The sequence below is a fragment of the Aedes albopictus genome, chromosome 3 (genome assembly GCF_035046485.1).
Source record: "Aedes albopictus strain Foshan chromosome 3, AalbF5, whole genome shotgun sequence".
NCBI classification, from domain to species: domain Eukaryota; kingdom Metazoa; phylum Arthropoda; class Insecta; order Diptera; family Culicidae; genus Aedes; species Aedes albopictus.
In genome coordinates this window covers 298,135,183-298,162,407 of record NC_085138.1, presented here as the reverse complement: position 1 = coordinate 298,162,407, position 27,225 = coordinate 298,135,183, and the positions used below count along the sequence as shown (strand labels likewise).

The window sequence follows — 27,225 nt, the reverse complement described above, 5'->3', positions numbered from 1 at the left end:
ATAAAATTTCAACCAGATATACAGGGGATAGACAATATGATCGAGACAGGCGAAATTTTCTAGCTGTTACTTTTCGAAAAGTGCATCAAACATTTTCAAATTTTCACTGTAAGTTCATTAACTAGTTATGTATCAGTGGACAAAATTTGGAAAAGATCGGGCTATTCTTCACGAGGTTATAAATATTCTAGAAAAAGGTTATCTGATAGCCAACTTTGAGCTGTTATATCTCCGGATTCAATGAACCGAATGCAATGAAATTTTGACCATTTATGACTTATATAATGAGCTCTGAAAAACGTTTGTAAGGCCAAGGAATCTGACTAGAGCACTTGAAAGAAACCTTTCAAGATTTTCCAAAGCAATCCCGGGTGGATTTTCAGAAGGAATTCTAGGAGGCATATCTGGTAGAATTCTGAGAGGAATCTCAGCTGAAAGCTTGGTAGGATTCCCTGCAGAAATCCCGGAAGGAAGTGCAGGTATCAGCTATCAGAAGGCCGGCTCCCGCGAGGAATGCCTGAAAAACTTCCGAGAAGCCAGCTAGGATCCCGGTTCGTATACCTAAAAAAAAACTCCACTAGGATATTTCGACAGACCTCTTTGAAAGTATACTAGGATTAATCTGTGAAGCAATTCCAGAAGAAACCCATAAAAAAATGCTAGCTAGAATTCTGAAAGAATCCTTTCTGGATTTTCTAAAGCAATTCCAGCAGAAATTCCTGAAGGAATCGCGTAAAGAGTATCTGATGGAATCCTTAGAGGGATCATGACAGGAATATCAGCTGGAAGCTGAGCAAGAATTCCTGCAAGAACCATAGAAGATGTACCGGAAGGGATTGTTAAATAAGTCCCAGAAAAAAAGCCCGGGAAGATTTTTTTTCAAAAAATCTAGGAACGCCGAAAAAAAAACTCGGCAAAAATCTTTGTATTTTGATTTCTTTGGAAGAATTCCACCACGAATCCCTAAAGGAATGTGATAAGAATAACTAAAAGAATCCTTTCAGGATTTTTCAAAGCAACTCCTGCCAGGAGCAATCCCTACAACAATTCCGGAAGCAAATGTCTGAAGGAATCCTGGGAAGATTCTCGAGAGGAATGCCTGAAGAAACCCGGAAGGCATTTCCGAAAGTATCTCGAGAAAATCTCAACCCTTTCTAATATCTTCTCACTTCTTCACCCTATTTTCTAACCTCTACCTTACTCTCTACTCTGTCCTCTATCCCAAACCTCAACTCTATTATCTGCCCTTCCTTACCATAACCACTGCCTTTGCTCCACCGTTTACCCTACCCGCTACCCTACCATCTACCCTGCCTGACCCTCTACCCTTTTACTCATGAATCCCTCGATAGATACCCATTAGCGTGGTTCAAAAAATCGTTTTTGCTCCACACCGCTTATTCGATTCGTAACCAGATTCCAAGCCTTCTCCCAAAAATTAAACTGATTTGGTCGAAAATTGAGAGTGCGCAAGCCCTTTAAAGTTTGTATGGGAATTACTATGGGAAAAGGACGTTTTTCAATCAATTGACCGTAGCATTTCTCCAAGTGCCCTAGAGTGTTAGTTGACCCTTGGTGGTTCTAGGGTACTCTGTCAGCTACATTTTTGCCGAAGACCACATTGAAATCGGACGCCTCATTAATTAGTTATTGATTTTTGTCCAGAATGAAAATCTTTGATCATGATGGTTACATTATTCGATGGGCATCACTGCAATTTGCCTTGTGAAACATAGTAGCCATGATTTATGAGTGCTATCTTTGGCGCCATGTGCAGCAATGTTGCCTGCTGGGAAGTTGAACGATCACTGTTAATGTTTCGCCAGTTGGATGAAAATCGATAATTAATTAATGAGACGTCCGATTTGAATGTGGTCTTCGGCAAAGTTGTAGGTGATAGAGTAGCCTAGGAGTACCAAGGGTCAACTAACACTCTAAGGCACCTGGGGAAATGCTACAGTCAATTAAATGAAAAACGTCCTTTTCCCATAGTAATTCACATACAAACTTTGAAAGGCTTGTGCACTCTCAGTTTTCAACCAAATCAGCTCAATTTTTGGGAGAAGGCTTAGATTCTGGTTACGAATCGAAAAAGCGGTGTGGAGCAAAAACGATTTTTTAAACCACGCTAATACCCATATTGCATAATATTATAGCTCAAACTATCATCCTGTGGCCGCCGTCTTGGATTCAAAATGGCGTCGAATAACGATTTTTGACTTCTATACATCAAGCCCGATCGAAAGATACCCATATTGCATGGTATTATATCTCAAACTACCATTCCGTGGTCGCCATCTTGGATATAATCCACCATCTTGGATTTCAAAATGGCGTCAAATTTCGATTTTTGACTTCTACTAATCGAGCCCGATCGATACAAATCCATATTGCATGCTATTGTAGCTCAACCTACCATTCCATGGCCGCCATCTGGGATCTTGTCTGCCACCTTGGATTTCAACACGGCGTCAAATATTGTCAATTTCTTGATTTTGCTTTGGCTGACCAAGCCATGTGGGAAATTACACTGTTGAAAATGCTTTGACATCCATGTGCACAACAGAACATGTGCTCGATGAACAAATTGAGATTTGAAATTATGAAAAGAAATCCACGTACTCCGGTGAGACTCGAACTCACGACTCCCAATTCGCTAGACGGGCGCTTCTATTCCTTCAAGCTACGGAGTCACTCGACTATCTCCGTCGCCAGCAGGCCTAGAACTGAACTCGATTCCACAATCGCACATGGTTATCTTCTTTTCACAATCCAAACCCCCTTCGGATGGGATTAGATGAACATCTAACACATTGTCTGTTGTGCACATGTATGTCAAAGCGGGAGAGGAAGTTATTTTTAATTGTCGAGAGCTTCGGGCACTGCCTTCCAATCACTTATTGGTATGGCAATTAGTGTGCAGTCGGACTCTCGACGGGTCGGTCCTCGGCCGACCGAATACGGTAAGGGTGACCGTAGCACCTTACAAATGTCAATTTCTTGATTTTGCTTTGGCTGACCAAGCCATGTGGGAAATTACACTGTTGAAAATGCTTTGACATCCATGTGCACAACAGAACATGTGCTCGATGAACAAATTGAGATTTGAAATTATGAAAAGAAATCCACGTACTCCGGTGAGACTCGAACTCACGACTCCCAATTCGCTAGACGGGCGCTTCTATTCCTTCAAGCTACGGAGTCACTCGACTATCTCCGTCGCCAGCAGGCCTAGAACTGAACTCGATTCCACAATCGCACATGGTTATCTTCTTTTCACAATCCAAACCCCCTTCGGATGGGATTAGATGAATATCTAACACATTGTCTGTTGTGCACATGTATGTCAAAGCGGGAGAGGAAGTTATTTTTAATTGTCGAGAGCTTCGGGCACTGCCTTCCAATCACTTATTGGTATGGCAATTAGTGTGCAGTCGGACTCTCGACGGGTCGGTCCTCGGCCGACCGAATACGATAAGGGTGACCGTAGCACCTTACAAATGTCAATTTCTTGATTTTGCTTTGGCTGACCAAGCCATGTGGGAAATTACACTGTTGAAAATGCTTTGACATCCATGTGCACAACAGAACATGTGCTCGATGAACAAATTGAGATTTGAAATTATCAAAAGAAATCCACGTACTCCGGTGAGACTCGAACTCACGACTCCCAATTCGCTAGACGGGCGCTTCTATTCCTTCAAGCTACGGAGTCACTCGACTATCTCCGTCGCCAGCAGGCCTAGAACTGAACTCGATTCCACAATCGCACATGGTTATCTTCTTTTCACAATCCAAACCCCCTTCGGATGGGATTAGATGAACATCTAACACATTGTCTGTTGTGCACATGTATGTCAAAGCGGGAGAGGAAGTTATTTTTAATTGTCGAGAGCTTCGGGCACTGCCTTCCAATCACTTATTGGTATGGCAATTAGTGTGCAGTCGGACTCTCGACGGGTCGGTCCTCGGCCGACCGAATACGGTAAGGGTGTCAAAGCATTTTCAACAGTGTAATTTCCCACATGGCTTGGTCAGCCAAAGCAAAATCAAGAAATTGACATTTGTAAGGTGCTACGGTCACCCTTACCGTATTCGGTCGGCCGAGGACCGACCCGTCGAGAGTCCGACTGCACACTAATTGCCATACCAATAAGTGATTGGAAGGCAGTGCCCGAAGCTCTCGACAATTAAAAATAACTTCCTCTCCCGCTTTGACATACATGTGCACAACAGACAATGTGTTAGATGTTCATCTAATCCCATCCGAAGGGGGTTTGGATTGTGAAAAGAAGATAACCATGTGCGATTGTGGAATCGAGTTCAGTTCTAGGCCTGCTGGCGACGGAGATAGTCGAGTGACTCCGTAGCTTGAAGGAATAGAAGCGCCCGTCTAGCGAATTGGGAGTCGTGAGTTCGAGTCTCACCGGAGTACGTGGATTTCTTTTCATAATTTCAAATCTCAATTTGTTCATCGAGCACATGTTCTGTTGTGCACATGGATGTCAAAGCATTTTCAACAGTGTAATTTCCCACATGGCTTGGTCAGCCAAAGCAAAATCAAGAAATTGACATTTGTAAGGTGCTACGGTCACCCTTACCGTATTCGGTCGGCCGAGGACCGACCCGTCGAGAGTCCGACTGCACACTAATTGCCATACCAATAAGTGATTGGAAGGCAGTGCCCGAAGCTCTCGACAATTAAAAATAACTTCCTCTCCCGCTTTGACATACATGTGCACAACAGACAATGTGTTAGATGTTCATCTAATCCCATCCGAAGGGGGTTTGGATTGTGAAAAGAAGATAACCATGTGCGATTGTGGAATCGAGTTCAGTTCTAGGCCTGCTGGCGACGGAGATAGTCGAGTGACTCCGTAGCTTGAAGGAATAGAAGCGCCCGTCTAGCGAATTGGGAGTCGTGAGTTCGAGTCTCACCGGAGTACGTGGATTTCTTTTCATAATTTCAAATCTCAATTTGTTCATCGAGCACATGTTCTGTTGTGCACATGGATGTCAAAGCATTTTCAACAGTGTAATTTCCCACATGGCTTGGTCAGCCAAAGCAAAATCAAGAAATTGACATTTGTAAGGTGCTACGGTCACCCTTACCGTATTCGGTCGGCCGAGGACCGACCCGTCGAGAGTCCGACTGCACACTAATTGCCATACCAATAAGTGATTGGAAGGCAGTGCCCGAAGCTCTCGACAATTAAAAATAACTTCCTCTCCCGCTTTGACATACATGTGCACAACAGACAATGTGTTAGATGTTCATCTAATCCCATCCGAAGGGGGTTTGGATTGTGAAAAGAAGATAACCATGTGCGATTGTGGAATCGAGTTCAGTTCTAGGCCTGCTGGCGACGGAGATAGTCGAGTGACTCCGTAGCTTGAAGGAATAGAAGCGCCCGTCTAGCGAATTGGGAGTCGTGAGTTCGAGTCTCACCGGAGTACGTGGATTTCTTTTCATAATTTCAAATCTCAATTTGTTCATCGAGCACATGTTCTGTTGTGCACATGGATGTCAAAGCATTTTCAACAGTGTAATTTCCCACATGGCTTGGTCAGCCAAAGCAAAATCAAGAAATTGACATTTGTAAGGTGCTACGGTCACCCTTACCGTATTCGGTCGGCCGAGGACCGACCCGTCGAGAGTCCGACTGCACACTAATTGCCATACCAATAAGTGATTGGAAGGCAGTGCCCGAAGCTCTCGACAATTAAAAATAACTTCCTCTCCCGCTTTGACATACATGTGCACAACAGACAATGTGTTAGATGTTCATCTAATCCCATCCGAAGGGGGTTTGGATTGTGAAAAGAAGATAACCATGTGCGATTGTGGAATCGAGTTCAGTTCTAGGCCTGCTGGCGACGGAGATAGTCGAGTGACTCCGTAGCTTGAAGGAATAGAAGCGCCCGTCTAGCGAATTGGGAGTCGTGAGTTCGAGTCTCACCGGAGTACGTGGATTTCTTTTCATAATTTCAAATCTCAATTTGTTCATCGAGCACATGTTCTGTTGTGCACATGGATGTCAAAGCATTTTCAACAGTGTCAAATATTGATTTTTACTCATCAATCCCGATCGATAGATACCCATACTGCATGATGGTATTACAGCTAAAACTACCATTCCGTGGCCGCCATCTTGGATATGGTCCGCCATCTTGGATTTCAAAATGGCGTCAAGTATCGATTTTTGACTTCTACTATCGTTTACGCCACCTAGTGAACCAGTCACAAACTATGTTGTCTACTATGAACAAGGTATGGATATGGAGAACATCTCCTTTGAAGAAAGTATTCTTGTGGAGCCTCGTAGCCGTGCGGTTAGGGTCACCAAGCTTATAATCGCACCATGCTATGGGATGAGGGTTCGATTCCCGCTTCGGGCGTTGAAACTTTTCGTGAGAATAGTTTCTTCCCCGTTTCCACTGGTGCATGCTCCGTTTTCCGTTGTCTCATGTTAAGTTTAAAAACAGTCTATACAGCCGAAAGCTGAAGACGTTGTCCGTGTCTTTTTAGAAATTCAGCCTAATTCTGTAGATATTCACATCAAAAGGACGCTGGGTGTTCGGGGCATCTGTCCTATAGATAGAACGCTGGGCGAATATAAGTTAAATTCAAATTAATCATTTTATGGCTTTATCGGTCATTTTCAGGTCGTACGGAAGAAGTTTCGCGCATTCGATGTATGGCTATAGAAAAAAGTGAGCTTCTCATGAGGAAAACGCAAAAAAAAATGTTTCCCCATGTAAAATCCCATACAAACTTCAAACGCAATGCACATGTAGACATAACCAATCGTGCCCAAATTTTGCACAGTTAATTGGATCCTGAAATGGGACCTAAAAAGCTTTGATCTGATGGGATGCCATCAAATTTTCCAATTTTCCATATAACGGATAACCCACTCTATTATATGTATATGTTGAGGTGCGTGAAAATAAGGGAAAGATAGAATTTTTGTAAAATTATGTAGACATACCTTCTGCTCAAATATGAACGTGACTTTATGACTAAAATGGTCCGCGGGTGACATACCGTCAAAAAAAATCTTAGGTTTATAGGACTGGTCGCGAAGTTTTTTTTATGGCGCTTTGAACCACTTAACCCTCTAATACCCAAATTTTTGATATTGATCTAAATATCATTTTTCGTCATCTAAAATCGATTCAAACATGTTTTGGAAGATGATTCTTTTTAATTTCCAATTTCGTGAATTTCAGTTTTTGATTTTTCTAATTTTTATTTTTGAACATCCCCACACTTTTATATTTTTCCTGGAAGCCTATTTAGGGTACGGATTCTTTGGAATGAAAACATTTTGAGATTTTATGATTATTGTTGAAATATTTTTATTTTAAATTTTTTTCACATAAAATTTTATTTTCTGTGTAATTTCAAGAAAAATAATTTTAGAGTGTATTCCATCCCCTTAAACTATTAAACAATGATAGAAAGGTTTGGAAAAAAATTAAAATATGTTAATTGTAGCGATTCAATACAAAATAAACAAGGACTTCTAAAAGGTGACCAAAACATCATTTTTTCAATGATTTTTAAAAAATGTAAATACGCTTTAAAATACACCAAAAACCATTTTGAGATATACAAAACAGTCCTAAATATCAGCCAAAAATATAAAAGTTTTGATTTCCCACGAACCAAAAATTACAAAAATGCTCAAACTTTACCCCGTCTAAAGGCGGGGTTGGGTATTAGAGGGTTAAGGTGAAACATCAAGAAATCCCATTGCAATTTTGCATACAAACTGACGAATCTGACGAACGAACATCCAACCAAGCCGCACTAGTTTATCCCGACGTTGCCCACTTGCAAAAAGAGGCAGCTTTTACAAATTGAGAGCATTTGTTTACGAATTTTCAAGATTGGTGCTCTTGAAAACGTGAGTAGGGGACCAAGTCGGCCATTGTGGCAGCCATGTTTGTGTTCTCTGAAGTTTCTCCTTAACCTGATTTACAGCTCTTTTATCCACAAGGGTACTGCGTGAGTGCTTCCAATTGGCAGCTGCACTTACACTATGAACAGCGCCTTAATGTATTCTATTCTAATTCTACTATTTCGAACTGGTTGCCTTTGCGCTGCTGTCAGTTTTCTACCTTGTCCATGGTAGAATGATGAGCAAGAGGAAGTTGATGTTTGGCTCTTCTTTTCATTTCCAGTCCCATTGGGGGTCCATTATGAGTTGCCGTTAGCCAATCCGGGACCGTTAGAGCATATGCTCAGAAGAGGGTCAGGTGTCAGCCGCTCTCGGGGGGAAGAGCAACGAAAAATTGCAAGTGCCGACTCTGGGATCGAACCCATGACCATCCGCTTATGAAGTGAATGTGTAGCCACTACACCACAGACCTTGGCGTATGTTATTCCAACAGATTAGTGGTTCGGGTTAATTAAACTTGTGGCAGAAAGTATATTGGGAATCTGCTCTATCACGTGCACGTATGTTTGGGTGATATAAGTCAAGCAAGGAAGGTCATACATCAGTTAAAAGTCTCATGATCTTCGTCCAGCAAAATCAACAAATGAAGAAATCATCAAAAATGCCATGGTGTGGTGCACATGGAATTCCTTCCAGAAGGTCAACGTGACATTACTCTTTAATCTAATCTAATGAAGGTCAACATGTCAATACTGAACATAATTTGGGCGTTTTGAAGCATTTGCGTGAGAACATTCGTCTCAAAGTAAGAATTGTGCGACAACAAGTTATGGTTTTTGCCCAAAATGGTTTTTGGACCAAAAACAACGTTTACATTGTTCCTCAAGCGCCGTATTCACCTTTTATGGCATCATGCGACTTAAGCCTCTTTTCCAAACTCAAATTGCCGTTTCGTGGTAAACTTGTTCATACGAAGAAAGAGCGCAATGTGATACCAAAAGAGGCGTATGAAAAGTGGTAACTATAAGGAATGGAAAAAAGTTGGCATATGTGTATTAGCGTGGGTCATAAAGGCCGTTTTTTCAGATCAAGGTTTTTTTTAAATTCCATTTCGGGTCTTGAGTGTCTGTACAAAATTTGAGCGCGATCAGTTATATCTACACTTTGCGCATCGCGATTGAAATTTGTATGGGATTTTATATGGGTAAACTTACTTTTTTGCATTTTCCTTATAAAAGAATAAAATTATTTTAAAAGTACACAGAAAGAAATCATGAAAATTAAACAGCACGTAAGTTAAGCATCGACTGAAAATTATAGCAGAAGCTACAAAATTACAGCCATTTACCGAGAGATTATACTGTCCGCTCAGTAATCAGCCAATCATGCGTACTGTTTACATTTTTTGAGACATATCCGCTAGAAATTTACATGCAGTAACGTAAACGAGGACAGCTACGCTCAGTCGTCTGCCTCGCTGCGGAGATTGCTCTCTCGCTCTCTGTGGCCGAAGCGGTACAACAGTTTGTTCCTTTATGGTGGAAGATGTTTATCTTTGATTGCTCTCTCTTCAGCTTGGTGAGACAGCCTAGATGGGTTAGGCGTGAACTCTCACTCGGAAGATCTGAGTTCGATTCTCGTATAAAGATTTTTTTAAGTTTCTCTGAAAAGTCGATGCTCAATTAACACTTTACTCTCAGCAATCAGCAGTGTAATTTTAAGATCACACATAAATTTCTATCGAACACGATGGAGGTCAATTTGTTACATTCAGTTCGTCATAAATTTACAGATTTTGTTCGTACTGTGTATGTAACCGATTATGTAAACACAGAGAACAGTCATCCAAGTGCAATCTGAATTTTGTGTAAGGAATATTTCATCGGCAACACAAGTGGCAACATCGGGGCACTGCAATCGGTTAATTTCACATTCTAATTTAATTCACCACTTGAAATGTTTCAATTCACCACTGACTGTGGCAGTGGTGTGGTGTTTCGCGGCGTTAGTGTTTTCACCGTGTATTGGTTTCCAACCTTACTCAAGTGAGGATTAAAATTCTTACGCAACTTTCTGAGAAATTTGTTCAAGCCTACACACTTAATTCAGATTGCAGGGATATCAGCATTTTTCCATTCTTTTGCCGAGATTTGCACAGCCGAGTAATCAGCAAAAACAATTTTGCTGAGATCTCAGCAATTTTGACAGTTCATTGCTGAGCTTCGGCAATCGTTTTGCTGAGAGTCAGCTAACAAATGTCACTTTTTGCTGGGATATCAGCTGATAGTTTTACTGAGCTGTGCGCGTTTTTGCCGAGCCCGCAAATCTGTTTTGAGTGTGTAGATGTCTGCTCTCTGCGGTATAGCCTCAGATGTCCTGAAAAACTTTGCCTAAGACTGTAAAGCGTCCCGAGTCTTGTGACAAAAGTTATAACCTAATGATCGTCTGAGTGTGCTTAATATTTGACATGTAAAGGTATAACATCAATAATAAAATCTCAATTTTCAGCCTGAATTGCCAAGAGTGTATCCTTTTTCACCTGCATCGGATCGCTTTTCGGTCTTCGACAAAGTTTTTCGACACATCCTGGGCTATACTTTTACTACAGATAAACAGACGTAACTCTTAGATGGAATTCATCAAAAACTTTTGCCCGGTGTCATTTTCATGAGCACACTGCCACCTGTTAGTAGAACCGCACGCGACACTGTCGGCCATGATGGATTTCAATTCGACGTTTTGCTGACACACGCACACTACTACAAAAATTGCCTGTAATTTTCGTTTGCATCATTCAGCAACGTGTACACTGGCAAACGTCAAAGCGATCGAACACTAGCGCATCTGGTGGAACGATCGCGCAAATCAAATGAAATTTGAATTGATCGTTAAATGCATGTGCCAAGCCGTTTTGAAGAGTGTTACGTCTGTTTGTCTGGGCTTTTACATTAGCGGTGATATGGTATAGGACAATTATGAGCAACTTTCAAGAATAATATGGAAAAGTATGTTTTCCCATGCAAAATCCCATACAAACTTCAATCGCGATGCGCAAAATGAAGGCTAAACCCTAGGCTAAACCAATCATACCTAAATTTTGCACAGATGTTTAGTACCTCAAAGGGCATCTAAAAAACTTTGATCTGATTGAATCTGATCAATTTTAAATTTTCCCATACAACGTTGACCCACCCTAATGTATATCGCTTCCGAATGAGATTATTTTGACAGAGATAAAATAAATATTGAACAATAATTAACCGTTTGTGTTTTTTTAACGAGTCTCGTTCATATTTGAGCAGAAGGTATTTAAAAAAAATCTTTTTCAACGTCATGCATAGAACAATATTTAATGTGTAAAATCAGCTTGAGAACATGAAAAAAATAGTACTAATTACCAATTTCTGTAAAACGTGTTTTTCTTTAAAGAGGCTGGCCGTGACATTGATTACAGTCCAACGGTTCAACTGATAGCGCAAACCCAAAACAATAACATTACTAGAGGACCTTGTGGTGTCCTCGGACGATTGGAATTTTAGAGATGGGAAAACTGATTCCATTTTCAGAGTAAACCGCCTCCGATTCACTCTCAAAAAAGGGTCGACTCTTTTGATCGATTTCCTGATTGAACTCATTTCCGGGATTTGAAGAGAATAGTTTAATTTATTTATTTAGTAGTTTTCGATGTGAACCATCTCCCTTTCGTACATTTCTGCAGAGTTTTAGAGAAAATCCGCTTGCATGGTACGGAAACGACTAAGCAATCACTAATTAGACATACAAATGAACATCAGTGAACCGTAACTCTTTTGAAAAGAATCATGGTTCACTCACCCGGGAATCGCGAATCGATTCGCGAGTGAGTTACCCATGTCAGAATAACGATTTTTCTCAAAAAAAAAGTCACTTTTTTTCAGCCAAAACAATTATTAAAAAAATCCTAACACTGATATGAAATTTTTATGAAAAATATTGATTATTCAAGACACGACACATAAATAGCGAACATTCAAGAAATGGTTAAAATCGGTTAAGAACTGATTCCGCAATCGTAGTCCCCGCGTTGACATTTTGGGAAAACACTATTCCGGGATAATCACGTTTAAAGTTTCAAACTGTCCAAATAAATAGGCGCAACACATTTGGAACCTAAACTGAACAAACAAACCGAAGTAAGATATTTCATGTGTGTTGCAAAGCACATTTAATGCAAACTGACTGTATTGTCACTTGTGAGGAATATGAAAGCTGCGCCTCCATGAATCATGTCAAACACGAGGTAATTTGTGATTCCTATGAAACAAGCCGCAACTTTACGAAATTTGGAGTTTAAATGCAACTCATCAACTGACAAGACGGAAGTTGCATGTGCTTTTAGAGTAACTCGTTTAGACAAAAGCATAGAAAGTCACATTTTGGTTGATATTGCAGGTGCTGCTTGGGTATCAGGTATCAGGTATCAGAAGGCCGGCTCCAGAGACACGTTATCCTCCATTAGGGACATTTGTGCCATCGCCAAAATAACAGCCTATTTCATCATCTACCTGAGGGAAGAGGAAGGAAAAAGGATTTGAATGGGGATAGGGACAGGTAGGGAAATAGGAAAAATACCCTGGAACAGGGTACTAACGCACAAGCGTACCACAATGGGTTCAAACAGCGCCCTGAAAAGGGCACTGTAATAACGCATAAAGCGAAAGAGAGCCTATAGCTCTTTACCACAGCGGGCTAAGAACAACAGAATATCCTGAAGATTCAGGTTTCTGAAGTCAGTTTCACTTAATAAGTGTTTACCGAATACTCGGAAACGCAGTTGCGCGAAAACTGGACAGTTACATATCAAATGATACGAAGTTCCATAATCGGATTCACAGCTATCACAGGCAAATGAATCAGCTTGCTGAATATTCGCCATGTGATAGCTGAGTCGGCAGTGCCCAGTCAATGCTTTGACCAGCATGCTGCAATTCTGCTTAGACAGATTAGTTAGATACTTCGCCACCCGTAGAGATGGCTCAGCACTATACAATTTGGTTTGACGACATGACTCCAAACTATTCCAATATTGTCTGTGTTGAGTGACAGCCCAGGTGTGAATCTGAAGCTTAATCCAACACTTCAATATCGGAATAGCTGGCTCAGGGCCAATGAAGTCATGTGATGCTCCAGAGCGAGCTAACTCATCAGCCAATTCATTTCCAGCGATGGAAGAATGACCAGGTACCCATACAAGATGAACAGCGTTTGCTGAATTCAGCTCCTCGATTTGAGTTCGACAAGCGATAACTATCTTCGACCTGGAGTTGGCCGAAGCAAGTGCTTTAATAGCAGCCTGGCTATCTGAACAGAAGTATATTACTTTGCCCATTACGTGCTGCTGAAGTGCTGATTGCACTCCGCACATAAGAGCGAAGATTTCGGCCTGAAAAACGGTGCAGTGTCTACCAAGTGAGTAAGACTGATACAGCCTTAGCTCACTAGAATAAACACCAGCACCTGCTCGACCTTCGAGAAGGGAGCCATCAGTAAAACATACGGTGCCGTCTGAAATACTTCTTTCCAGATAACCAGATGTCCACTCTTCCCGGGAAGGGAATTTTGTGGAAAATGTCCTATATGGAAAATTACAAGCAATTGTAAGATCACTTGGAGCAAGGACAATTTTGTCCCAATTCACCAAAAGTGGAAACAACGAGGTGTATGTTGATGTGCGGTTCACAGGAGTTTCCTCTAGTTGACCGAGTACCCGTAGCCGGTAAGTGCAAGAAAGGGCTTCTTGTTTGAGATGAATGTGTAGTGGGGCAACGTCAAAGAGAACTTCTAGCGCTGCCGTAGGAGTTGAAGAGAACGCTCCAGACATCGCCATTAAGCACATCCTTTGGAGATGACCTAATTTTGATTGGACCGTTCTCACTTCACCCTTTTGCCACCACACAAGACATCCATAAGCCAATATTGGCCGAACCACAGTTGTGTAAATCCATTTGATATACTTGGGTTTTAGACCCCAAGTTGTACCAAAAGTACGCCGGCATTGCCCGAAGGCCATATAAGCTTTCTTGATTCTGAACTCAATGTGAGGTGTCCAGGAAAGCTTGGAATCAAGAATTACTCCAACGTACTTTACCTGTTCAGTCACATCGATTTCAGAATCAAAGAGACGCAAAGGTCGAACACCATTACGGTTTCGCCTTTCCGTGAAAAGAACAATAGATGTTTTACTCGGATTAACCGAAAGGCCATATTGGCGACACCAACCCTCAACTACCTGGAGGGCGTTTTGCATCAGGTCGAAAAGGGTGCTGATGCACATACCAACTAACAATGTTAGGTAGTCGTCGGCAAAACCATGAGTAGGAAAACCGCTATTATTGAGTTGCCTCAATAGCGTATCTGCTACGAGATTCCACAAAAGCGGTGATAAGACTCGGGGGCATCCACAAACAATCAATTAATTAATATATTTAGCTTGAAAGAGATTTTTACCTATATCTTTAAATTATCTATTAATCCCTGCTAGACGCAATGTCGAGAAGAGATATCGGTTTTTGAGCATTTGGTGAATCCAATTGGAAATCATTGGAGATATACCATGACTCCGTGCGGCTTCCAATATGGCATCGAAAGGCACGTTGTCAAAGGCACCCTCGATATCTAAGAAAACAGCCAAACAAGATTGCTTTTGAGCGAATGCTTTCTCGATATCGTAAACAACCTTGTGTAAAAGAGTCACAGTGGACTTACCAGATTGGTAGGCATGTTGGTTCACATGAAGAGGCACGTTGGCCAGATGAACATCACGGATGTGATGATCCACAATGCGTTCTAAGCATTTCAGAAGAAAAGAGGTCAAACTGATAGGTCTGAAACTCTTTGCTTCATCATACGACCACGACCCACTTTCGGAATAAACTTTAAAGTAATATCCCTCCAGGATTTGGGAATATACCCTGTAGCAAAACTGCAAACAAGTAGTTTTTTCAAAACATGTTTGAAATAATCAAATCCCTTCTGAAGCAAAATAGGATGAATCCCATCTGCCTCAGGAGATTTGAAAGGAGCAAAGCTATTAAGAGCCCACTCAATCGATTCTATAGTTACGATACTCCGAGCCGAAGCTAAAGAATCATAACTACAAGAAAAGACATCAGGATCATCCGAAGATGTAATATCCACACATCCAGGGAAGTATGTGCTGAATAAGCATTCCAGAACTTCCTCATCAGAGGAAGTCAGATCGCCATATGGCAAACGAAGTTCGTTCACCCGGAAATCCTTAGATTTCGCAAGGATTTTGTTTAACCGACTGACTTCACTCAAGCTGGAAACATTTGTACAAAGGTTTTTCCAGCCGGATCGTTCAGCAGACCGGAGAGCTTTCCTGTAGGCCTTCCCAAGTAACAATTCAAAATCATTAATAAGCATGTCAGTTGATTAAATGTGCTACAAAGGCGCCGACAGTTGTACAAGAGTTTATATTGAACAAAATGGCGAATAAATGTTTCATGCAGTGGAAACTGCACGTTAGTTAAACATATTTCTGCTCATTGAATAACCAATTGTATAAATGTTTAAAAACAGTTGCTTAAGTATTCACATCATCTGTCCAATAGTGCTCTAATAATGATAGAATACAAGCTGCTTCCAACGTATTAGATGCCGTTATTCCACATAAGATCTTTAATGGAACAAGTAGCCTATTTAAAGTTTAACAACTTTTGCTTGATAATTTTATTCAACTACACTGATATAGCGTAACAACAAGATATTACCATGTTTCTTTAATACAAATGTTACACTTTTATTCAAGCAATGTTGATTAGCTGTGGTACTGTGTCACTAAATTATCGTTGTTCGCCCTGCCCCTTTTTGTAAACACGATTGCTGATCAGGAGCCTAAAAAGAGCAACCGCGGCTACAAGCTTGAAGACCAAACAAACTTCTTGCAGCAGCTCTAAATATCACACTTTTCACACTTTTAAAAACATTCTGACTTACCTTTTACACTACACGCTCCAACGGCAGCAAAGTCGGTAACAAAAACACCAGAAAAAGCAGCTAAAGTAGATCCTGGGCGGCTCCTCTGTTTGGTATTGCCAATCTACTCTATCCACTTTGTTGCCACCGGTCAATCCGGGCTTATCTTCCTTATGTCCATATCTTATAGCTGCCTGGAGATATACACAAGTTTTACACATTCTCCTCCCGACACAAAACAGGAGCAGTGAAAATAAATAAAGTTCACTTAATTGGACGTTCAAATAAAAAATAAGTTCGAAGCGATACCAATCTTACAACACAACACCGTGAATTACTGACACACTGACAGACTAGCAAAATAATTAGCATGCATGCCTTATGATTAAACGTTACAGTTACAATTATTCAAACATTGATCAACTTCAATGTTTATGAAGACAATTAGTTGAATAAAATATGTAAGCAATGTTTAAGCAGCATATGTACGGTAATGTATTCAACTCAGGAATTGAATATTTATATACTGCTTTAAATCTGCCGATTCATGTAATTCGGATTGAAGCAGAGCGGATGCAGACGAGTGTGAACCCAAAGATCCAGAGTTCGAGTCTTTCCATTGATGTGATTTGTCCCATAAAATGTAATAAAATAAAGATGTTGGGGGTACATAATCAGAGAGAGCTATTCCAGACACAAATGCAGAAATGTTGAAAGTTAAATTATTTTCTCATTTTATTGTTACTTTATGTAACATGCTGTTGAAGTAACGTTTAAGAATCGTTTTTGTAGCAATTATAAAATCATATCTATAAATAGAAATAAATTTCGTAAGTTGTATCACGGCTCCAGCATGTTTTGATTGTATTATGGTGGAATAAATATCGAAGAAAGCTTGTTATTATGCGCTATGCTGCTAGTGCACAATAACGGTTTCAAAAACCATTCTTAAATGATTAAACAAATAGCGTCGTACAACATTGTTTAATAAACGTTGAAGTAAAGTTTATGATGTTTGTGTAAATTGCTGATGATTCTAACGTTGAACAAGAGTTTCACAACCGATGTACGATCATTGGATAAACATTCATTTCATCGTGCTTATAGAACGGTTGACGTTGAATAGATTCTCATTTTTGGGCGAACAAGAGTTGAAGAACAGTTTTATTTCAAAATTATTCAAATATAATACGACTTCCAGTTTAATAACGTTGCTTTGAGAAACATTTCTTAAAGCAAAAATTGTTTCTTGGGTTACGAGCTGACCTGAAAGCCTCCGAACCAGCCGAACGTCGTCTGTTCCAACTCTTTCTACATTGTTTCCTGAGTTTCGCCAGATCAGAGTTCCACCAAGGGGTTCCTCTTGTGATCTTCACAGACCGTAGAGGGCATGCTTCTTCAAAAGCTTCCATGATGAAGGTCGTTGTAGTATCAACGGCATCATCTAAATCACTTGGAGTGTCAATGGATGGTGAATATCCATGAAATTTGGCTGCAACTAAATCAGTATAAAGATCCCAGTTTGTTGACCGAGGATTCCTGAAACGCAATGTTCGCGAAGTAACATTCACATGTTCAAAAAAGATATAGCGATGGTGAGATAAAGATTCTTCATCTGACACATGCCAATTGGTCAGCTCGTGACTAATTCTGCTAGAGCAAAGCGTTATATCTAACACTTCCTCTCTACCAGATACCATGAAGGTTGGGCGGTTGCCTATGTTAAGTAATGCAAGATCTGTACTACTTAAGTACTCCATCAAACTGGAGCCTCTCAAGTTAATGTCTGAGCTGCCCCAGATGATATGGTGAGCATTAGCATCACTGCCAATAATTAGCGGAAGGCCTTTTGAAGTGCAGTATGCGATGACTTGTTTGAAAGCATCCGTAGGGGATGGTTCATCATGCGGTAAATACACAGAACAATAGACGTATTTCCTGTTGAGGTTTCCAACAGATACATCAATTGTGATAGCACATACATCTCTGGTGGTTAGTTCAGAGATGAGTGTAGCAACTATTGCGTTGTTGACAAGCACACAGGCTCGAGGCATGACACGCGAGTTTGCCATTTCATGTTTACTGAAAGTGGCAAACACCGGGTTCATAAGGTTTCCTAGATAGAAATTAAGGTTCTTGTACCAAGGCCACTTGGGCTGTACCATTTTGCATAAGTCTGCAAAGATTGATCGTTGCTGTTCTTTTATGCTGAAGATTGATCTGAGCTATCCTAACCGTAGCCACTACCCAAACTAGGTAAGATTAAACTCTTCGCAACAACAGCACAACAAAGAACAGCAACAATAAAACCAAATCGGTGTCGATTGGAAAACGCCAAAGGCGAGGATACACAGAATACACTGTGTAAATCGCATAATGCGAAACCATATAGGTGAAAATTTAATCTAATTAACAACATCTTCATAATCCCGCCCTTATTTAGCCTCAAGTGAGACTAAAGAAGGGCAGCTGATTGTCTGGCAGAAACACAAGGTCCACTGCACCATTGCTCCGGTTAGCGCAGTAAGGGCTACATACTGTGGAGGGCGCCCTGGTACTCCACAGGCTCCGTTTGCGGTTAGGTTTTTATTAGACCCCCCTAGCCATTCATTCCTAAGCACGGTAAGCATAAAGCCGCATCACACCATGAATTAGGGGTCACCTGTTGGTGGATTCTTACCACCGGAACAGGCGGTCCGTAGTGTTATTCTTAGCCAATTGAGACAATCGCTACCGACACTACACAGCTATCTAGGCTGATCGAGAAAAGAAGTTAATATTGATGATCAACTTCATACGGACTCGAACAGCCAGCAATCTGAACAAACAAATCGAAGTAAGATATGTCATGTGTGATGCATAGCACATTTAATGCAAGCTGACTGTATTGTCACTTGTGAGGAATATGAAAGCTGCGCCTCCATGAATCATGTCAAACACGAGGTAATTTGTGATTCCTATGAAACAAGCCGCAACTTTACGAAATTTGGAGTTTAAATGCAACTCAACTGACGGAAGTTGCATGTGCTTTTAGAGTAACTCATTTAGACCAAAGCATAGAAAGCCACATTTTGGCTGATTTTGCAGGTGCTGTTTGGGTAAAATTTAGGCGCTGTACAAATAAAAATAAAAAAATACAAGGAAAAAGTAAAAAAAAACTAATAGCAATCATTTTAGCCGAACTTAATTTTTTTTTCGACCATTGTGCATGAGCAGCATAAGCATAAACAACAAAGCGTCTCAATTTGTTTCTCCAACTTCTTAGAATCAACAAACAAGCAAGAAAAATCGGAGATAGTAGTGCCTTATTATATTTTTGTAATAATGGCGTTCAACGGGTATTGGTAGGGCCCAAAAATGTTGACTGTATGTGATCTAGTCAACCCACTGACAGGCATTGTTGTCAACATCTCTTTTGTTAGAACGGCCCCAAAATGTGTTGATCATACGAAATTGGGCCCGTAATATCTCTACTGTCACTCCATGCTATAGGTATATGCGTGTCAATGGCGTGGATCTAGTAGAGTAGGATAACACATTGACTGTCCTGCGTAGGGCTTGCCCTACTGATCTTATTCACTGCGGGTATTTCACTAGTATTTTCCAAATATTCCAGCAGTGAGCTGTTCCTAAGATTATATCAGTAGCTCCCTTCTTCTTTTCTTGGCATAACGTCCCCACTGAGACAAAACCTGTTTCTCAGCATTGTATGCCATTATGTATGTGTATATCGTGTGAAAGGCAAGTTACGAAAAGTTCCTGGACCGACCGGGACTCGAACCCGTCACGCTCAGCACTTTTTCATTTCATTCTACATGATGCCACAAACTCAAGCCCAATTTCAAGCCAAATCCATTAACATTCCGGTAGACTAAATAAATTTGCTGGCCCAAATACGTTACAAAAATAAACAAACACACAATCGAAACATTCTAATGTGGGCCAACATATCGATTGAGAAATAAAAGAAATGAAATCTAATCATAATGTGTAATTGACTCTGATGATCGGCGCTCTCAATATAGTCAAAGTCACAGAGCATTATTAGGTGACATGCTGTTCGAAGTACACACACTCATCAAACATGTTCCGCGCATGTGACTTTCTTCCACAATCTCATTCCGTTCCGATGCATCATATGCGGAGATGCGCGTTTGCAACTGCTGGCTTCGGCTATTAGTTGATCTCTCCCACATGCGAACAAAACAATGACCGACAAGATCGTATCAATACACATTCGACTCGTGCCACCTCCCCTTCAGTAAACCTTTGGTAGCTGCTATCCGACCGTAATGTAACGTTTATTTCTACCTATGTAAGACAAAACGGGCACTTCTCAGATACCGGCGATACTCGGGGTCATTCGAGATATAGGAATATGGGTGACAATCTCGTGACTTGATCCCTCTGCGATGGCTGGTGAGTTTCCACGAAAATCCACATTCTTACGGTCAGAGGCTATGCCACTATCAGTTCCCAGAGAGTACTTCAAGTACTCCAGCTAATGTTTGTACAATTATACGCTTAAGCGTTCATGTCAGAATATTTGATCTAGTCAATTTCTTGATTAGCGAGATTTCTATTTGCAGTGCAATGCCGGCGCTTACCGCTCGTTTGAGCACATGTGTAGCTAGTTGTGTGCCGGAAAAGTGTTGATCATCGCCCCCGTAGGTATATGACGGTGATAGAGTGCGCTAATGATGATGTTATTAACGTTGGCGATTAATAGTGTGATTTCAGTTCGCATTTCAACAGGAAGATACATTTCATTCTTTATTGTAAGTTACACGCAAAGATTGCAACGAAATGATATCGAGAAGGCTTCAAGAACAATATCAAGCTCAACATGACAGATATCCATGGCATTTTTGTGATTTATTTTGACTAACGTTACATCACCCCAAGTAGCACACTTATCACAGAAGAGTTACGACGGCGCATGTTTTTGTTGCGCAAAAATCACTGTGACATATTTCTAGCAAGTTGTTAGAAGTAAGTCACCACAATTGCTTCTGTGCAACAAAAACCTACGCTAAATCGATTGTGTGATATTTGCCAGAAAACCATTCGCCAGAATGCCATTTGCCAGAAAGACATATCCCAAAAGCAACACACAGGGTTACAAAGCAGTGGCGGCAGCGTATGTAAGGTAGCATTGGACAAATCTGGCTGAGACATCGATTTTTGTGAATCAAATCGAATCGGATCAGCAGAATCGATTCACTAATTTAATCGAATCCTTTGAATCGATATTTTCACATCGATTCGATATGTTAAATTATAACAAAACTATAAAATAATTGGTTTGCTGCATGTAGTAAGTTCATTGTATGTTTTATTTGTATAAATAAATTCAATATCATAATTTGAGATTGCACATCGAACATTTCGCGGCCTTGACTCTGATTTGAAAATGGATATAACGTTGGGATAGTGCATTCTGAAAAAAATATACTCATTTTGAATCGGATGAAAAATCTTGAGATTCCCCAGAACTCTGAGAAGTTTTTCCATAAAGTACTGGGATAAATTGCCGCACGCTGCTGAGAGAAATTCCCCCCAGAATCTTTAAAGAGACTTTTTCAGAGTGATGAAAATATTTTTTTGCAACTTCTCATCGTAATAGGCCATTTTACCTCACGCAAATCTGCCAGGAAAAGGCCTACTTTCCCACACCAAATTAACAGTGCTGTAATGGTTCATTACAGCACTGATTTGCGTTGCGTAATGAACCATTACAGCACTGTTTACAGTTTTGATCAACTTCTCGATGCTTTCTGGACGCAGGTTTGAAAAATTGTGATGACTGTACTGTATAACCTGCTATGATCAGACTTCCTTAATCATGACTATGAAACAGTTTTGTTAAAAACTATCCTCAAGTGGTAATATATGAAGTTGCAAAAAACGTTGTACGCAACTCGGTGCAGAACTCGATTTTAACAGCACTCGTCGTAATTATCCAACTCGGCAAGCCTCGTTGGATAAATGTACGACTCGTGCTGTAAAAATCTTCATCCTGCACCTTGTTGCGTTAACTACTATAACCAGAATCCTGAGTGATAATCCTAGAAAAGAAAGCAAGACTCTTCGGGTATCTGTTCGGGTATGAGTTCTCTCTGAACTATATTAAGGGTTTTCCTGGAATCCTGAAAGATATTACTCCATAACTATCAGACGGATGGTCTCAGAGTCCGAGAGTAATTCTTCCAGAATCCTGTGATAGATTATCTCAGAATCCTAAGAGAAGTTTTCCCTTGGGATTCTTCCAAAATGTTCCAGAATTCCATGAGGGATTATCCCAGAATCCTGAGAGGAAATCCAGGAGCGGTTCTTCCACATTCTTGAGATAAATTCATCTAGAATACTGAGAGAGATTCTCACACAAAACAGAAGCTCAAAAAATGACCCAGAATCCTGAAAAGGGTAGCCTTGAACCTCAAAAAGGATTACTTAAGAATCCTGATAATGGTTCTCTCAAATTACTGAGCGGGATTGCCAAAGAAACCTGAGATAAACGCTTACAGAATTCTGGAAGATAGGATTCTCTCAGAATCCTGAGAAGAATTCCTCCAGAATCCTTTCAAGTAAGGGTTTTACCCTAAAATCCTGGGTGAAATCCCTTAGAATGTTGAGGATAATTCTGCCAGAAAAGTAATCTCGACCATAAGAAGGATTTCTCCAGAATTTTTAGAAAGATTCACTCCTGAGAGAGATTGCCCAAGAAACTTGAGATATACAGGTATAATTCGATTTAAGCCGTTACAAATATTTATTTCTCTTTTTGTCCCACCACTCTTTGGTTGGTCGAGGGGGGATAAAAATAATAAAGCATTTATTCTGAAAAATATTAAAAACTCATCGGAACAATTGATAATGTATTTTCTTGCTAAAAATTATAAGCTAAGTTTAACGTTTTTCAAAGTTGATTATATTCATAATTGATCAAAATTAGTTTTCATTCGATTCTTTGAATTTGAAGATACACCGTGTCCAAAAAGTTCTCATATAAAATACAAATTTAGAAAATATAACTTTATTTCACATATGTGATTCATATTTTCAAAATGAATGCATGTATTGAAGGGCCACATAATACTGATTAAATAAAGCATACGGTTGAGAATAACGTTATTTTCTATTTGTTTTTATGAGCCTAGCAGTACATTTCCGTTTTCTGAAATCCGTTTGCTCCGGCACGCAAGAAAAATGTTCGACAAGTTTTTCATTCTACGGTAGCTAAATAGAGTCCATAAAATTAAATTTTGAATTTTTATCCCAAGTATTGTACCAAATTAATAAACTAAGGTTTAAACAATACAATTTATTATCACTAAAAATAATATGGTAATAAATTTGCAAGTAATCTCAACTTGAGGTTGATTTCCTTGAAAATGACCGTTATATCAAATATAAACATAAAACGTAAATGTTCTAGGTTAGGGAATTCGGCTTATCAGTCCTTTTTTCTCTAGAACGATATCGGCTTTCGATTTGTCCCTACGTTTCGATAACAGTTGTTACCACTCTCAGGGGAAAATCAGTGGAATCGTTCTTTGTTTAGAGGCTTTGTTGAGCATTTGTCTCTGGGGTTTTTGGTAGTTATACATGCGTACTTATTGCTATGTTATTCCGGTAAAATTCGGTATTTTTTAGCACTTTTAATGTTAGATAGTTTTTGCACTATTTTGGTTCGGACTGTACTTTTATGGTTCAGAACCATAAAAGTACAGTCCAAACCAAAATAGTGCAAAAACTATCCAATATTAAAAGCGCTATAAAACAAACCGAATTTTACCAAAAAACATAGCAATAAGTACCCCAGTCAACACACAATCGCATATGATGTTGGATAGGATGCATAAGTGGAGGCGATTTACGCATACTTAACAAGCGGGTAAATGGAAGCAGGTACGCATATGGCCTCCACTTTAGCATCCTATTCAACATCATATAAGATTTTGTGTTAGCTGGGACGCAACTACCAAAAACCCCATAAACAAATGCTCAGCAAAGCCTCCAAACAAAGAACGATTACACTAATTTTCCCCTGAGGATGGTAACAACCGTTACCGAAACGTAGGGACGAATCGAAAACCGATTTCGTTCTAGAGAAAAAAGGACTGATAAGCCGAATTCCCTAACCTAGAACATAGATCCAACAATCGAACTCATCCATAAAACGTAAATGTTAGACGAAATTTACCACAATAGGGATACAAGCATGTTTTAAAAATGAGAATGGTGTGAATCAGCAAGAAAAAATGCAGCCATGCTTCTTTAACACAACAAATCTCATTGAAACAGGTAAATGGACATTTTTGTTGAAGTTACGTTTTATGTTGTACAAACTGAAACGGTTTCGTACTTCACCAACACAGAATCTCATAGTTTTTCTCTTCTGGGTATACAGTAAGGATCCGATTTTGTCAGCCCCATTTCACGACAAACTTTTTGCTCTCGTTATCTTACAGTGAAACTTAAAACAATTAGTTCATGTTTACCATCAAACTGCAGCTTAAATGTAAAACATAGAGCGATACAAAGTTTGAAAAACTGTCCAGATTTTAAAGAAGAGCAAAACATTTGTTCTGAAAGGGGGCTGACAAAATCGGGTCACTAATGTAGTTGCCACTAGCAAAGATGAGCACAGGAACCTAATTTGTTTCAAGTTGAACTCGTTAAAATGAGACGAAGTACCAATGAAATGGCATGCGCGCCAGCTGAAATGGATTTGCGACACATAAGCGATCAGCAGAGAACATATATGCTGTATTTGGTCAGTGTTAGAAGGCCTTTCAATTAATAAATTTACTTTGAAAATCCTAATTATAGATGTGAAATGAATTCCATTTGTTTTTGTATGAGGACACGGTATATAACAGTTTAGAAATGACTATCAGTTGATTATGCATTTCACCAGGATCGCGCTAACCTAATGTTGGATAGCCTAATCTTGCCCAAATTTGGACCATATATAAAATACTAATATATCAAAAAAGTGAAAATTTGAGAAAGGGAAAATAATCCCCTGTGTTAGTAAAATCAACTCAGCGTTTACATATTGTGTCTTATGCAGTCCATGCATTCTACTAACTGAACAAAAAGCTTGAAGAGACAATCAGTAGATGGCTAAAATCAAATAACGAATAACGCAGTGCATATATGTATTTTGAACCACCCTAATGAGGTTGATTCATATTACTTGTTCAAACGAGTTTCGGTCAGCTTCAACGGGTTTGTTTCTGATTTAATAAACTTAGATTAGATCAATCAGTTTTGCCATATTATAACTTATAACATTCAAAAGCTGGCATTTACACTTGGTTTAATAATATGGGTCATCCGATCCAGCGAGCTTTACAAAATGGGTCGCCGCAGCCAGACTAAAGTTCGAGACCCTCCGCTCCAGAGATGATTGCCCCGTTGAAGAATGCCGCTGAATTGTTAAACATTTAACGAAATTAATTGAGTCTTATTGTTGATGAATTCAGCGCTTATTTATCGAATAAATAACTTATTATGGTCCGCCTGGCCTCCATCCACTCCAGCAGAGCGAGCACTTTGCGCAAAACTCGCGCGCGCGTATATATTTTATTGTGCCGTGACGACGACGACGACGGAAGGTGTATTGTACATGTTCGACACGGAAAGTGGAGGGACCTGGTATTCGATGCGCGAGAGTTTTATGTGTAAAGTAAGTACACAAAAGACCGCGCGATCATTGCGGCTTCCCGCGAGCCAAATATCACACGTTGTTTCCTCAACGCGGCGGCGGGCCACCTACATCCCAATCGAGCACGTTATCATCGGGTTATGGTAATACATATATTCTAGTACACCGGCTCGGAGATCGCTCTGATGTTGTGCTACTACCGTATGCGGTATTTGCTGTACTCTTCTCGGTCTTTTCAATGATGAAGCATCACAGATGATACAGTTTTCGTTTGATGAAGGCACTTTGCATATTGGACAGCACTGGTCACTCCTTTGGTCAATTTGTGAGCACATCCTATTTGGAGACACGAATATCAACCGCACAAGGGCCCTACTACTACAGTCACAACGCAGCAACAAGTTGAGCCACTTTATTCTTTAATCTTCTCATCTTCCAAATTAAGTGAAACGTTCTCGTCTATGATAATCAATTAGTGTGTTACGCCAAACTGTAGATCTTGAACCTTCAAACTCAACCACATTTTGGATACACGATAAGCAATTGTTCAACACCTTCTTCCCAGATATCCATGAGTTCACTCCAAATCAACTCCACATGACACTCAACGCATATTTGAACACACAATTAAGTCTTCCCTGAATAGTGCAAATCTATAACTTATCATCCAGCTATCAACTATCAAAAAACAAAATCTTAGTACCATTAGTTAGTCGTTCTAGGCCCCACTCCGAGTCGCCCATGTTGATCAAATCACTGTTCAAAACCAACTGAGGCGCGTCGATCCCAATTGGCTCCTATGTATAGACTTTTTGCGCTCCTCAAACACCAACGGACCACGACAGACGACGGCGGCGGTTATGGTGGCGGCGACGAGGGGCACACAAGGAACACCACACGGGTCACTAGTCGCAAGAAACCGAACCGGAGAGATGCTGAACGCACGAAGGACCAAACCGATCTGGAGTAAGTTCAATCGAGCGCATCTCTAAGGTACCTCACCGACCGACCGACCGACCGACCAACCAGGCCAACCGCGCTATAGTACACCACAACTTAGTACATATTAGAAATTGCCATTCAATGTCGATGGACGACGCAAGCAGCTCTCATCTTTTCTCAGTGGCCGCTCTCCGCGTGTTTGTGATTGGAGTCATGACAATGTGTATAAAGTTGCACATCTGAATGGAAGGTGCTGCCGGGGGATGCGAATTAGGCCGGTTCAGGGCAGCATAAAATCGGAATGTATGAATCCGGCAGCGCCCTGTTTGAGATGGGGACACTGCACAATGTACATGGGCATACTTAGTAGCATCATATCAAATTATATTACACGACCAAGCCTAGACGCATATGGAGACGCATGGTTGCTAGAATTTCTTCTAATATGAATGAGCAACAGTGCGTCAAATTGTCGTGCAATAAATATCATAGTGAAAATGATAGGGGAATACAATATTTTACGAACTACGACAGTAGTTCGCAAATTATACACCCTCATTGTTTTTACTCCTGTCTGACGTTTACTTACTACCACTACTTATTTAGCTTCTTGTGAAACACATTGTGATTAGCATTGGGTAATTTTTTTATGATGATGATTTAAATGATCAGCTGATCTAAATCATCTCATAAAATGAACTGCATTTGTAGCATCATAATATG

The 27,225-nt window shown here is 40.3% G+C and overlaps 1 protein-coding gene across 2 annotated transcripts in view; it reads right to left on the bottom strand.

Moving 5' to 3' along the window:
• Nucleotides 1-26,784, bottom strand: part of LOC109417087 (sodium/potassium/calcium exchanger 5) — a 104,607-nt gene extending 77,823 nt beyond the window's left edge. The window contains exon 1 of one of the 2 annotated variants that reach the window (XM_029863706.2): nt 26,264-26,784. In XM_029863706.2, coding sequence (XP_029719566.2) covers nt 26,264-26,303 — 40 coding nt within the window. In that variant the 5' untranslated portion in view covers nt 26,304-26,784. The remainder of the gene's footprint in view (nt 1-26,263) is intronic. The other variant, XM_029863705.2, reaches the window with a different exon arrangement.
• Nucleotides 26,785-27,225: the final 441 nt, after the last annotated feature.